The following is a 13,617-nucleotide window of genomic DNA, read 5'->3' on the forward strand; positions in this document are numbered from 1 at the left end:
AGGTGTCTTTGTCTTTCTTTTAAGATGCTATGGTCACCTTCCTTTCCAAGGAGGAGGGAATGCAGCCACCAAAGGCTGCTGAGGCTGCTACACTGTAACTTTCCCAGACCAGAACACCTGCCACTGCTCTTCTTCAGCTAATGGGAAACATTTGTGTTCCCTCGGCCTCGTTTTTGCTTAGGATTTTCCTCACAATTTTCTCTCCTCAAATATTTCAGGCAACTCTGCCACCAAAAAATGAAGGAATATTCTACAGAACCATTAATGAGTGAGGGCACTGGGAAGGAAGGGAAGTTACTACTCTTACTATGAATATTATCAGCAACATAATACCTGATAACGATACTGTGCTTTTTAACTTTGCAAAGTGCTTTCAGATCCATGATGTCATCTGAGTGTCCTCACACATGGGTGTCACTAGGTTTGCTTGGTTCTTTTACAGATCAGGGAACTGAAGCCGGGGAAAGGTTAAATAATTTCTGCCCACGTCACACCTATCTTAGCTTTATGTCAAGATGCAAACCCATCTGTGAGTGAATTCAAAGCTTGTATTGTTTCTACAGATACTTTGCCAAGCTAACTTTACTCTTTTAAAGGCTCTGTTGGGGGATCTAATTTATTCCATTCACTTTTTACTCATACACAAACTTTAGTATCTCAAAAGAAAATATTTATAGAGTTAACACCTCATTTATCCAAAGTGGTCAGTGAGCTGGCAACTTCGACTACCTAGAACTCAGTTCGGAACCCGGAAATAAAAACAAATCCCAGCCTCTGAGCAATTAGGAGACACCACCAAGTCCTTGCGCTAAAAATCACAGGAGGCCTCGGGGTGGCACCCAGAGGTAATTTTTTCTTTTGAAAGAACTGTAACAAAACTGATTGTCTTTACTGAGAAAGACAGGTGCACTGGCCACAAATGGGGGGAAAAAGTAAGCACAATCTAACAATGTGGAAAGTGCCAGAACACTCAGTGCAGGGACAAAAAGCCCTCTACGTAAGTCAATTGCCCTTAAGATATCAGCTGTTAAATAGCATACAGATTCTTACACTGGCCTGATAAGAATCACTAGAAATTTGTATAAAATACAGAATCCCAGGCACTGGCCCAAGGCCTACAGAATCTGACTCTCCCAGGAAGGGGTCTGAGACACCAGATGGGTCTCCTTATTAGGTGAATTTGTGTAGTACTGACAGAGTAGGTATCCCCAAAATAGATTCTTACTCCTCAAATAGTGCGTACTGAACTGAACTCACACACAGGGCAGGGTTTCTCAGTAAATGTAACTGCCTGCTGACTATGGGCTCGTTAGCATCATCCGGTGACCAGCTGCGCTTGCCAGCCCAAACAACTGCACAGGAAGGGAGAAAGAATCCGAAATGCACAGGAAATCCAAAGGGCTAAAAGTGGAAAAGGCCACCAGCCCTGGCTTTAGCAGTCTCCCCCAAAGGCCGCTACACACCCCCATGGTATGTCTCTTAAGTATATGAGAAAGTTACGAGAGAAGGAGCAAAGCCAAATCCTAGCCATTCTGGACAATGAGAACATAGGACAGTGAGCTGGGCTTACCTACTAAATGGAGGTTCCCTTCTTTATTTCCATCCATGCAGTATGCTCAGCTAGGCGGTTTCAGTTGATTAATGAAAATCTGTTTCTATATTCTGTGGTTCACATGGTAGATTAAGGTATCAAAACCTACTGAGTTATCAAAAACACATACCTAAGTGAATATAATAAATGACCAAAGGAAAGAAGGTAAGTCATCTTGTTTACTGGTTTGCTTGTGATTACTGTAAATTTCAGGGGGCAGGTGAAAGGGCACATCCGGCTAAGGAAAAATCTAGCCAGTTTCTCAGCATACTGGATGAACTAGGAAAAGTGCTTACTGTCTCTCCCGAAGAAACACCAATGTAAGCACATTGTCAGCACCCCTTCCTGGGAATGAAATGTAACCACCTGTTCCAAGAGAAGTAGTTACTGGGTTTCTATATCACACCACCTACCAGCACAGACCCATAAAATTGTTAGAGCTAGAGGGGGTCTGAGAGGTTATCTAGTCCCTTCCCTTTGTTGCAATGATAAGGAAACAAAGGCCCAGAAAAGTCAAGTGAATGTTCCCAAAGCCACACAGCCATGCAGTGGAAGTACAAGACCAGAACTCACTTTTCTAGGCTCCTCGTTGTGAGGACTCAATGAGGTAATGTACAGTGAAGAGCTAAACAGACAGTCGACAAATGTGAAGGTCATTCCTCTCTTCTTGAAATCGGTCACAGGCTGTTGCATAGCGGCTGCTAGACATCGGACATAATCTCGCCCAACTAGCCATTATACCAATGGAAAAAAACCTGAGACACATAGAAGCCTAGTTATCCACAACCATGCAACTAGATGGTGGCACTGGATGGCCTGGAATCTGAAGTTTCTGGCTCCAAATAGCCCATTCTCTTCACTACACAACACTGCCTCCCTCTCACTATTAAAAGTGACTAGTTTAATAACACATGATGATTTTATGTATCTCGTTTTTGGAACCAGTGCTAGAATTATATCCCAACCATTTAATTGCAAATTGAGAAATGTCCAAAAACATTCCAGAAACAATAAATTACATAGCAGGGTTGCTGACTATCCAAATTCAACATTTCTACCTGTTTGAAGCTCTTTCCCTTTGCCTCATGACCCTCCACCCATTGACTTTGTTTTCTGATGGGGAATGGAACAGGAGTCAGGACCTTCAGACCAACCTGACCACCACCTGTTTCCTTAAACACCTACAATAAGCTCAGTTAACCTACCTCCTGGTATCAAGAGCCAAATGAAGAACAGTCTTCCTGAACAAAGGAACTTTCTCTAAAGAGGATTAGATGGTGCCCTGGCAGGGTAGCTCAGTTGGTTAGAGCGTCGGGTTGCGGGTTCTATCTCCAGTCAGGGCACACACAAGAATCAAGCAATGAATGCACAAATAAGTGGGACAACAAATATCTCTCCCCCCCAAACACACTCCCCTCTCTAGATAAATAAATAAATAAATAAATAAATAAATAATAAATAAATAAATAAATAATAAATAAATAAATAGATAGATAGATAAATAACTTCAAGAATCTACCTTAAAAAAAAAAAAGACAATTAGGTGGTAATCTAGGGCTCAAGAATTCTGCTAACGTTTAGATCAACAATGAATGGAAAGCATCTGTCCTCAACTAACTGGGCAAATGTGCAATTCAGCTATTTGAAATGAATGGTTTATGGTCTTTACTATAACATCATTACTGAGAGTTTATTTCATGGTCTCATCTACCAATCAGACACAATATATGAAGACAACCACAAAACCTTCATCCAGGATTCCAGATTATGAATCCCTTGCATTTGTCCAAGTCTTGAGAGATGACAAAATAAGCTTCACATCCAGTATTTCTTCTGATCCTCGCAGCAACGTAGTGGCCATTCTCATCACCATTTTGCACATGAGCCAAATGAACTCAGTGGATGAAGGGCCTTGAACAAGGTCCGCAGGACAAATAGCTGGACCTGTCTACAACTGCCTACCCAGCAAAGTGCATGGGTTGGAAGGAGGCACTCACTATGTACCTAGGGAGGGGGACCGGGCAGAGGGAAGGTCCAGCACAGAAACAGCAGCTCAATGTGGACTTACCAAATCTCTGCACTGGAACCATTGTCTTATAGGGTAAAAGCTGCCCTCAAAATCTGGTTATACTTAGTACTTGAACTAGGCCCAAATCAAAACAACACCATAAGCCAAAAGGCCATACCACTGACCAGAAGAGTTGAACAGCCTTTATCCATCTGCTTAGGTGCAGATGGATACCTAGGAAATGCGGAGAGGCAGGATTTTCTACATATTGAGCTTCAGGACTTTCTGATGAGATCTGAGTTTCAGGATTCTTCATATAGTACAGGAGAGGGGGATGGACTCCAGTCACACTCACTGAGAATTAGGGATCAACCCAAATCAACTTCAGTATGAATCTTAGTCCTTCCCTTCTCTGGCACTTGGTTTTCTCATCTATAAAATGGGCCTAATCTCTTCATGAGGGTTTCAGTGAAGAATACAATACATAAACTAATTTACATAAAAAGAGGCAAACAATAGTAGATGCACCTCCCTCCTTGCCTGAGAATACTCTCTGCTGTTCTCATAAAAACTCACACACCAATGCACAGAAAACAGGAGGAAAACAATTTCAAAAAACTACCATGCAAAGATTCATAACTGTATTTATAAAAGCAATCAGTCGGTGAAGGTGAAAATAGCTGTTCAATGGGAGGTAAACTACCATTGGTGTTCACTGACACCAGATTCTCTTGGCCTTCAAATAAGAGTGGACTTTTGGGGGTTTTTCACCAAGAATTTAACATTCCAAAAAGGTATGTGGAACAAGTTAAACTGCTTGTACATTTCCACTTACATAACACTTATCTAGTATATGAGCTTTTCTTTTTTCCAGATATAAGATGAAGCTTGGTATATATCTGTGTGAGAGACTAAACAGAAAACTACGTCTCTCTTTTTAATATATTAGTGTCCTGTAATCCAGACCATATGATCAATAAACTATATAAAAATTAAGTCATACCGACAGTCTTAAGCAAAAAGTGAAGCAAGTAGAAACAACTTTTTTTTAAGGAATGTGTTATATGGAATATTAAAATCACATGTTGTGTTATTAATTTTCTTTTGGAGGCCAAATAGAGTTCTCTTGCATAAATTTCTCAAGTAAATATTTACCTTACAGTGTTTCCCATAAAAGTTGTTAGAGGCATTAAATTAGTGGTATTGTAATTAGGCCTATGAATAGTGTTGGCATTGATTATAAGTCACTTTGAAAATGACTCAGTTGACATGGCTTTAATGGCAAGGCACATACATTAAATAGATAGCTATGTGCTTCTTCTAATAAAATACAAGGTATTGTTATCACTACTGTTTTAAGGTAAACAAAACCACTTATTCAAACAGGCCAACAGTGAGTAAACATAATGAACAACTAGGTTTAAGATATAAGCTTTTGGGAGGAATATTGGGGCAGATGAAACATACACCTTCCATGCACAACAGAGCAGCTTGGAGTTTCTGTGTCCCTGCCACAATAGAGCTGATAGGTGTGTCTTTTCACAAATTCCTTCACACTCTTTCTCTTTTAATAATAATATACCATCTCTTGGGCCTGGAGGAGGACAGCAATGAGGCTGCGCCAAGGCTGTCAAGCGTGTTCTGGCTGGGCTTTCCCAATCACAAGGTAGAAGGTAGGAGGATACACTGCACCGGCTGGCAAGGAAGAGCTCACCCTACCAGCAACCAAACGCACCAGTCAATGCTGGAAGCTCCAGGCAAGTTTACAGCAAACAGCTTCAACGTGTTTAGGGCTTCCTGGTTCTCCCCCAGGACCGGGGAGAGTCATTTAAAAATTCAATAGCTTGGCAAAGAAAGTACTAATCTTCCCACTGTGCATGACAATAAACCAGCCACCTTCAGGAAGGTAGGCCCCCCAGTGACAAGTCCTTTACATAGCATCTTACTGTTGAATTTCCATGAAGAGGTGGGAATGGGATTTGCAGTCAGCTTTCTTCCTTTGCACAGAACACAGTTTTACCCTAAACCCTCTCTCCATATCTAAAAGGGGGCCATTCTTGTTTTTAAACTCTAAGAGCCCCATCTTTCTTTGACTCTGAAAATTTACTATAGACAGGCAAGCCAAGGAGGTACGGACCTCAGGAAGGAGCCTGCTACAGAAAGTCATGAACGGAGGCAATGTGCACAATCGGCCTGGACAAATCTATTTCAAAGGGGACTCAAATCTCAGTGCAGGAGTTCTATTTAAGGGAACTGAAGCGGGAACACAGATGTTTCTCAGTTAGCAGAGTTGGCAGAACAGCTCCTGGCCTAAATCCGAGTTCTTAATGCAGGAAGGGGCCTTGGAGAGCATCTAGTTGAACCACTCACTCAACTGATGAGGAAACTGAGGCCAATGAGGCAGTTAGGTGGCACACCCAACAAGTGGCAGAGTGGCAGTGTTCTGATGACAAGTCCTGCATGCTTTCCATTACACCATGATTCGCTTTAAAAAAATTCTACGCTGACTTCAACCTTGGAACTCCTGTAGATTCGTGTCAATAGCTTTTTCCCTCTCCGCAGAGTTCATAAATCCTTACTCTCCCACTCCAATTCCTTTCACTCCCACAGCCCTTCCAACTAGTTTGATAAACAGACGTGGACTATCGCACCAAATTTCTGGGGTGCATTCATCGTGGTCCCAAAACTTGACCGTGGTTTGCTTTCCCAGTGCCTCAGTTTCCCCGTCGGTGAAATGGGACTCCTCACCCGAAATGCACCGAGCCAGGGAGAGAGCTAGTTAAACTTACCACCTGGCACACAGTAGGCGCCTAAGAAATGACTGCATAATGCGCACCCCACAAGCCCCTACGGAGCACCTTCCAAAGCCCTGGGGGCGTTGAGGAGAGAGGAGCAAATGGAAAGGCGTTTGCAGGTCCGGCCGGGCCGGGCAGCGACGGCGGAAGGGGCTGGATGTTTACATACAGTCAGGGGAAGGCGGCCGGGCTGCGGGCGGGAGCCCGGCGCTCCCGCAGATCCGTTTTACTCGGATGGAGGGCAACGAGCTACGCGCTGGCTCTAAAGCGTGGTTCACCCAGCTCCCCCTATTCTGAAAGGAGGGACCCACATGTGCCAGGGGATTCCACCTGGGCTTCCCAGTGCAGAGGGCTTCTAAGGAGCATGTTTACAGTTGCCCGCGAAAGCCTGCGCCCGCCCAAACATTCATGCGCAGGCCGGGAGGTCGGTGGGATGGGGTCGGGCGCGGGCCAGGGGCCAGCAGGGGAGCGAAGGATCCTGGAGAGGCTGCGGGGGCCTCCCGGCGCTGACAGCGCGGCGGAGCCCGGAGAAGCGGCCGGCCGGCGGCCCCGCGCCAGCGAGGAAGCGCGGAGCCCCGCGCGCGGGCACCCCGCCGGGCGGGCGCCGAGCGCCGAGGGGCCGCGGGGCAGGGGCCGGGGGCCAGGGACAGCGGGGTGGGCTCACCCATGAAGAGGCAAAAGAGGTCGAGGCAGATGAGCAGCGCCCGCTTGCTGCCGCCCTTCCTCGGGTTGTTGTTGAGCGCCGGGCTGCCGCCGTTCTTGCTCTCCGGGACGATCGCCTTGTCGTACTTGTAGTTTTGCATGGCGCTGGCTGCGGCGCGAGCCTCTCGCCCCGCGAAGACGCCCCGCAATAGCCGCCACACACCCAGACACGGGGGGCGCTTCCCGGCCGAGGCTGCTCGGGGGAGCGGTGGGTCGGCCCGGGGTCGGGGCGCGGCGGCGGGAGTGCGGCTTCGCTGCCTGCTTCCAACGCAGACGGCGGCGTTCTCGGCTCCCCTTGGGCGCCTCTGCTTTCTTTCCTCTCTCAACCCCAAATCTTTCGAAAGTCCAGGGGGAAGAGAGCCAAATCCCGAGCAGAAAGTTTTGCAGAGCCGCGCCGCTCCGGAGGCGCTGGGCTGGCGTGTGGCTGCGCGGAGCGAGCGGGCGGCGGCGAGGGCGCCCGGCCACCTTCCCCCGCAGCTGGCGACCTAATGAATGGGAGCTGCGCGGAGCCCGGCCGCTCCCGAGCGCCTGCCCCCGACTCCAACTTTTCCTCCCGCCGCGGCGGCCGCCTCCGGCGCTGCTGTTGTGATCGCCGCGCGTTTGTTTTCTGCACTTATATTTCACGAGGTCCTTTAAAGAGAGAGGGGACGAGAGGGACCTCCTCACTTGGCTCTGAAGGGCTTCAGAAAGCACAGCCCCTTCTTAAGCTGCCTAAGATGTAGGATAATTAAGGACACATTTTTTCCCCCACCCCTTTCAAAAAAAAAAAAAAAAACAACAACTCTAAAAGGAAAAGTTACTCTCAAACCAGAGAATCAGGGAGCCCCTAGCGTTCAGAAATATCAGATTGTCACAGAAGGAAAAATATATATATAAATAAAAAAGAGGCATTTTCTTGCTAGCCTGGGGTCAGGCAAAAGTTAATGCTGTACACCTAAAATGCGCTTCTCATAAATGGGCTTTCAAGTCGTTTTTCCTCCTAAGTCTTTATTTTCAGGATAATGCGATTCAAATAAAAATAGTCAAGGAAAACTGTCTTTGGTTTTTTGAAGATCTTAACGCCCAACATCTATACTGTGCTAGATCCTGAGCATAGAAACATAAAAAAGACGACAGGCCTCTGGAGGTAGATTTCAGTGGATTTAATTCCTGACTGTGGCTCTGTGCCTCGGTTTCCACACATGTAAAGAGATGATGATAACTCTTTCTCCCAAGTAGTGTAATTGAAGATTTAATTAGTTAATCCACCTAGAAAAGTGCCAGATATATAGGAAGTGCTATATATGGGTTCCACGGGCTTTACTCCTGGTTCTGGGGTGAAGGGCTCTCCAGAGCTCAAGCCCCTCTGTGCTAGTGCGGCGGCCTCAGGCGGCCTGTACCGCCGTGGGGTGGGGAGGAAGCCCAGGCCAGCGGGAGTACTCCCTGGAGGTATCATCTTTAGCTTGAGTTTCGGGGCAAATCTAATGCTTTGCCATAGACTGTCATACTATTTTTAAATTATTTTATGTGACTTAATCACTTAATATTTCTTCCAGATAAACATTCCCAGGGCAAGGAACGTCTCATATTTTCTATAGTGCCTAGCAGAGAGCTAAGCACACAGCGGACAATAAAGGAACATTTCTTCCAGATGTCTCTTTTTACGCATCCTGTAGCTTTTTAATAACATTTACACCAACTTGTTATGGGGTTCCTTAACCCTATATCCAGTCACCATCAGCCACTTGTCTCTCTCTCTCTTTCTTTCTTTCTTTCTTTCTTTCTTTCTTTCTTTCTTTCTTTCTTTCTTTCTTTCTTTCTTTCTTTCTTTCTTTCTCTCTCTCTCTCTCTCTCTCTCTCTCTCTCTCTCTCTCTCTTTCTTTTTCTCTTATTGATTTTTAGAGAGAGAGGAAGGGAAAGAGAGAGGAGAGAAACATGGATGTGGGAGGAAACCTCAATCAGCTGCCTCCTGCACGCCCCCAACTGGGGGTTGGGACTGCAACCAGGACATGTGCCTACCCCCGGGAATCTAGTGGGTAATCTTTTGGTGGAAGGATGCCCATCCAACTGAACGCACTGGCCATAGCCACTTGCCCTTTCTCAGCCTTTTCACACTCTGCACCCTTGCTCTCCTACTCCCTCTGCCTATAATGCACATTGGTCCCTTCTCTAGCTCACAAGATGCTCTCTTGCTTTAGGGTCCTCTGAAATGTTACCTCCTCTGTGAGCCCTTTCTTGACCCCTGGACAGAATTAACTTCACTTTCCACACTTTGTTTATGACACCCTGGTAGCACTTATCACTGTCTGATTTGGTGTTATAAGACTAGTCCACTCTATAAATATCAGCTTCACAGCATCTCCCCAGTACCTGGTATACCAGTTAGTGGCTGCTGAATTAAGCTCACATCCAGACTGGATAACAATGGGTGGGGCTGACAGAGAAAGGCAAAAATCACTGTTTTCTGGAAGCAAGAGTAAATGAATCTCCAAGACAGTGCTGAAGCTGGGACACAGGTACGTAAAAAGAAAAAAAAATAGCAGCAAGAAAAAAAAGCCAGGGTAACTAACAGAACAGATTCCTTAGATAGTTTTTCAGTAAGAAATACCTTCTCTTGAAATGTTAAAATAGCAGAAACAATACGAGACCGATTTCACCATTATTGACATTGTAAAAGGAATTCAGGGATTCCCCTCTCTCTCCCTTGCCCATCCAACCCTCTTTGCAGTTATCATCATCCCTAAAGTTCTAAGTCGCCAAACCGTATCTATGGAATTTCGGCCTAAAAGTGCCAGCCTTCCTGAAACTACACCCCACTCTGATCTTTTCCTTCTTGGATTTCGAAAAGTCCTTGGGCATCTGTGCCACTCAGAAGGCCAATTATATTCCACTTTATACTACTCTGTTCTATTATTTGAATTTCACCTTACCTCTGAAATGACTTTTATTAATTTAAGGATAAACATTTTTAAAAGCCAGACTTTTACTGTAGTTAAATGGTATCATAACTGGCAATCATTTTTGGTCTCTTTAAAGTTACAGGGTAAGGTTGTTAACTTTAGCCAGCACTAGATCGGATACTAGGAACCCTTTTGGCTTTAAGTTCTCTGGACTAAACTGAGCTAATTATTAAGAAGAATAAAAATCAAGTTATTCCAGGAGCGAATGAAAGGGAAAAATCAATGGATGTTTAAATGAGCATTTTAGATTTCCATTTACAAGGGTCTGTGGGCTTTTTTTTTTCATAACCAAAAGATCACAGTGTTAATTGATGGATGTAGTTGTATGCAAACAAGTATATTTGGATAACTCTTCCAGGGAACAGAACACTACAGAGACTCATTAAAATGGACTTGAACAAGTCATAAATACAGTGTCAATATCATTCTTTAGATAATAGGAAATAAAACAGCCTACCAGATACCTAAACCCTAAAATCACACCATCTAACGAGCAAGTAAAATGCCACAGAACAGACTTGATAGTTTAGAATGGTGTCATTTCAAAGTAATTAAGTAATAAAAATTCCCGGTAAATGTAGCTTACCAAAATTCACACCTAAAATGCCACTCAGATCGTTAAACTAGTTCATATAAAAACTATAGCATCAGCGGGGATAAATGCCCTTTTAAGATTAACTTATTATGTGTGGCAACAACTGCACATCATTATTAAATAACTGACACCTCCCAAGAGACATGAATGGCCTTTGTTTCTAAGATCTCTTGTTACCCTATCATTTTATTTCTGTCTTTTTAACACCTAACATTCAATAATTAATCTTTTTTAAAAAAAAATTCTAAAAGTCATGAATTGGCTATGGAAATATTTAAGGGAGAGATAACTGAGTCTCATTTACATAAAGGTGTATAGTCCAAAGGTCAGAGCCCAAATTTCCCAAGCCATTGAAATTCATTTAAGAAGACAGATGAGTTCGGGCTACTAAGTAGCCATTGATCCAGGTTCTTTAAAACCTCTGGTTTTTACTAAATAAAAGTTGCTGGCTTGCTGCTATTGCTGGACTCTAGATCAGGGGTGCTCCCACAGGACTGAATAGAGGCCTCCGTGTAACACTCCTGATAAAAGGCTGGAGGAGCAACAGGATTTGAGGTCTGACTATCTTAGATCTGCTGTTTGACCCAAGGCAAACTGAACAACTTCTCACAATCTGTTTCCTTTACATTTAAATGAGGCTGACGTTTTTTTCTGGTTCTAGGAACTGTAACATTAAAAATAAAATAATATGCTTGAAAATAGCTCCTATGCAATGAGCAGTGGACAAAAGTTAGTTGAAGGTTAATATTTTCAATGAACACTTTGTTTCTCAATACACCTAATTTAGTATACGTGCTGCAGAAGCATACAATTCACCTAATTTAAATACAGATATTCAAAAAGTGTTTGTCAACTACTAACTCTCCATACTCCGTATATAACTCTGTTTAATTTTATTCATCCTTCACTAAATAATCACCTCCAGTGTCTCTATTCCTATCTTTTTTTTAATGCGCAATTTCTTGAGATTTCTGAAGGTACTAAATCAGACATATTTTGTTTTTTAGACAACTTAGATACATATTGTTTTCTTCAAGATTGTTTGTGAAACTCAAGAAAAGCCATTTGCTTAAACTAATAATCTTGGGCAAGTGAGAGCACTTTCATTTTAAAGGCACCTTCACCCCTATTATCTTATTTTATCCTCACAACCCACTGAAGTAGGTGGAGTTGCTATCATTAGCTTATTTTATAGATGAGAAAACTGAGGCAAGCCCATGTAACTGGCTAGAACTGGTTTTCCCCACAGGCACAATGGAAATAATTCTAACCTGAGTTCACTCGGTAAAAAACAGATCCCTTTACAGTTTATAAAGGTATTTACATTCACTGAACTCACTTCAAATAGGTAAGACAGAGGTTATTATTTAGAAATAAAGATACTGAATGTTGAAAAGATAAAGAGATGTTTCAAGTTGGAGGTCAGGATGCCTGAAGCACCACCAGGACTCCAGGTCTCTCAATTTCTAAACTATGATTCTTTTCTTTACACCACAAGATGAGTCTCACCCTCCAAGTACTCAGGAATTTCTACTTCTCAATAGTGGTTTCCCAGAGTAATTCAGAGGGACTATAGAATCAGTCTCAAGTTTATTTAAAAGACAGAGGAGAAAAAGTTGTGTTTTGTCTGTTCTTACGGACTTGGAAAGGAACAACATTGTGGCATCTTACTCGCCAGGCAGTTATTTGTTACCAAAAGGGAGCTTTAAGAACACAAAACAGCGGTGTTAGTGTAAAACAGCCTCGATTTGTGTGAATATTTTTACTTTTCCACAAGCGGTAATCTTTTCTTTAGCTAGAAATTGGGGAAATTAAAGATAACCTTACAATAATTTAAACAGTTGATGTTGTTCATGTAAATAAAAAACAGAATCTAGAATAGATGAATTTGCATATAGAGATGCTGCAGAGTTTATCTCTAGAATGAGTCGAACTACAGTGAGGCTGATAACTGAAAAGGAGAGTGATGCTGCCACCTTGTGTCATTGTAGAAAAGTGCTATGACTCCAGAGTGAAAACTTATAATTGGGGTATGGGGATGGTTGGAATAAGAATTTAGAACTTTTGTATCATACATGAAATAATAATAGCCAACAGTTACTGAGATTTTTCTGATCCAGGTATTTGTCATTCATGCAACAGATATTTACTGAGCACTTACTTTGTACCAAGCACTATTCTAGGAGCTACCGAGGCAGGATAGTAAGGAGCTAGGAAAATTCCTTGGCAAGTAGAATGGGGAAACTGAGACAGCTGAACAAACTGGCCCAGCAATTTATAGCCAGATACAGAAGGTCACCAGGTTGGAAAGCCCCAGGTGCCTAGCAAAGGGCAAAACTGACAGAGAACCTTATCCCCAGTGTGGCCTTTCCTCCCCTGGCATATTGCTGGCCATGCAGTTTAGACCTCCACCCCTACCCCCCTTTCCGCCAGGCTTCAGTTGTGTTTTAGCTCCAGGCCCAGAAAAGCAGCAAAACCAAGTGGGTGATGCCAGGACCAGCTGCACTGAAGCAATGGCTAATGACCCCCTGCCCTGGTGCTGACCAATCAGTAGAGACCATGACCTTGAAAGGGCACACCTGAAAAGTTGATGAATGTTTTATTGAAATCTCCCCTAAGACTGCCCCTAAACTCCCAGCCTTTAAAAACCTTCAAAACAAAGCACCCAGCATGTGTCGCCTCTCAGGAGTACCCCTGAACCTTTCCTTTCCCCCTCTCCTTACTCCACAGGCATGCATCTCCTAAACTCTAGCAACCAGGGGAGCAATGAGCAGCGGCAGCTTGTCCTAGGCTAATGCCCTGAATGTGTGTGTGCCCAAGGCCCCTTTTTCTTTGACTCTCCAGTGAGCCAAAGCAGCCCCACCTAGGCTCTCTCCTATTGCTTCTTCTATCCTAAGCCCTTCCTTGTTCCACTGTCCCAAGTTTTGATAAATGTACTGTACTCTCAAAATCACCTGGACTCAAGTTGTGAAGTCTTTTCTGCAAGA

At 43.8% G+C, this 13,617-nt stretch overlaps 1 protein-coding gene across 1 annotated transcript in view; it reads right to left on the reverse strand.

Moving 5' to 3' along the window:
* The window catches only part of PLPP3 (phospholipid phosphatase 3), a 76,922-nt gene extending 69,106 nt beyond the window's left edge, over nucleotides 1-7,816 (reverse strand). The window contains exon 1 of the mRNA XM_081145513.1: nucleotides 7,059-7,816. Within this exon, the coding sequence (XP_081001639.1) occupies nucleotides 7,059-7,197 (139 nt within the window). The 5' untranslated portion in view covers nucleotides 7,198-7,816. The remainder of the gene's footprint in view (nucleotides 1-7,058) is intronic.
* Between the last annotated feature and the right edge of the window lie 5,801 nt (nucleotides 7,817-13,617).

The sequence above is a fragment of the Miniopterus schreibersii genome (genome assembly GCF_964146895.1).
Source record: "Miniopterus schreibersii genome assembly, chromosome: 8".
In the NCBI taxonomy this organism is placed as follows: Eukaryota; Metazoa; Chordata; class Mammalia; order Chiroptera; family Miniopteridae; genus Miniopterus; species Miniopterus schreibersii.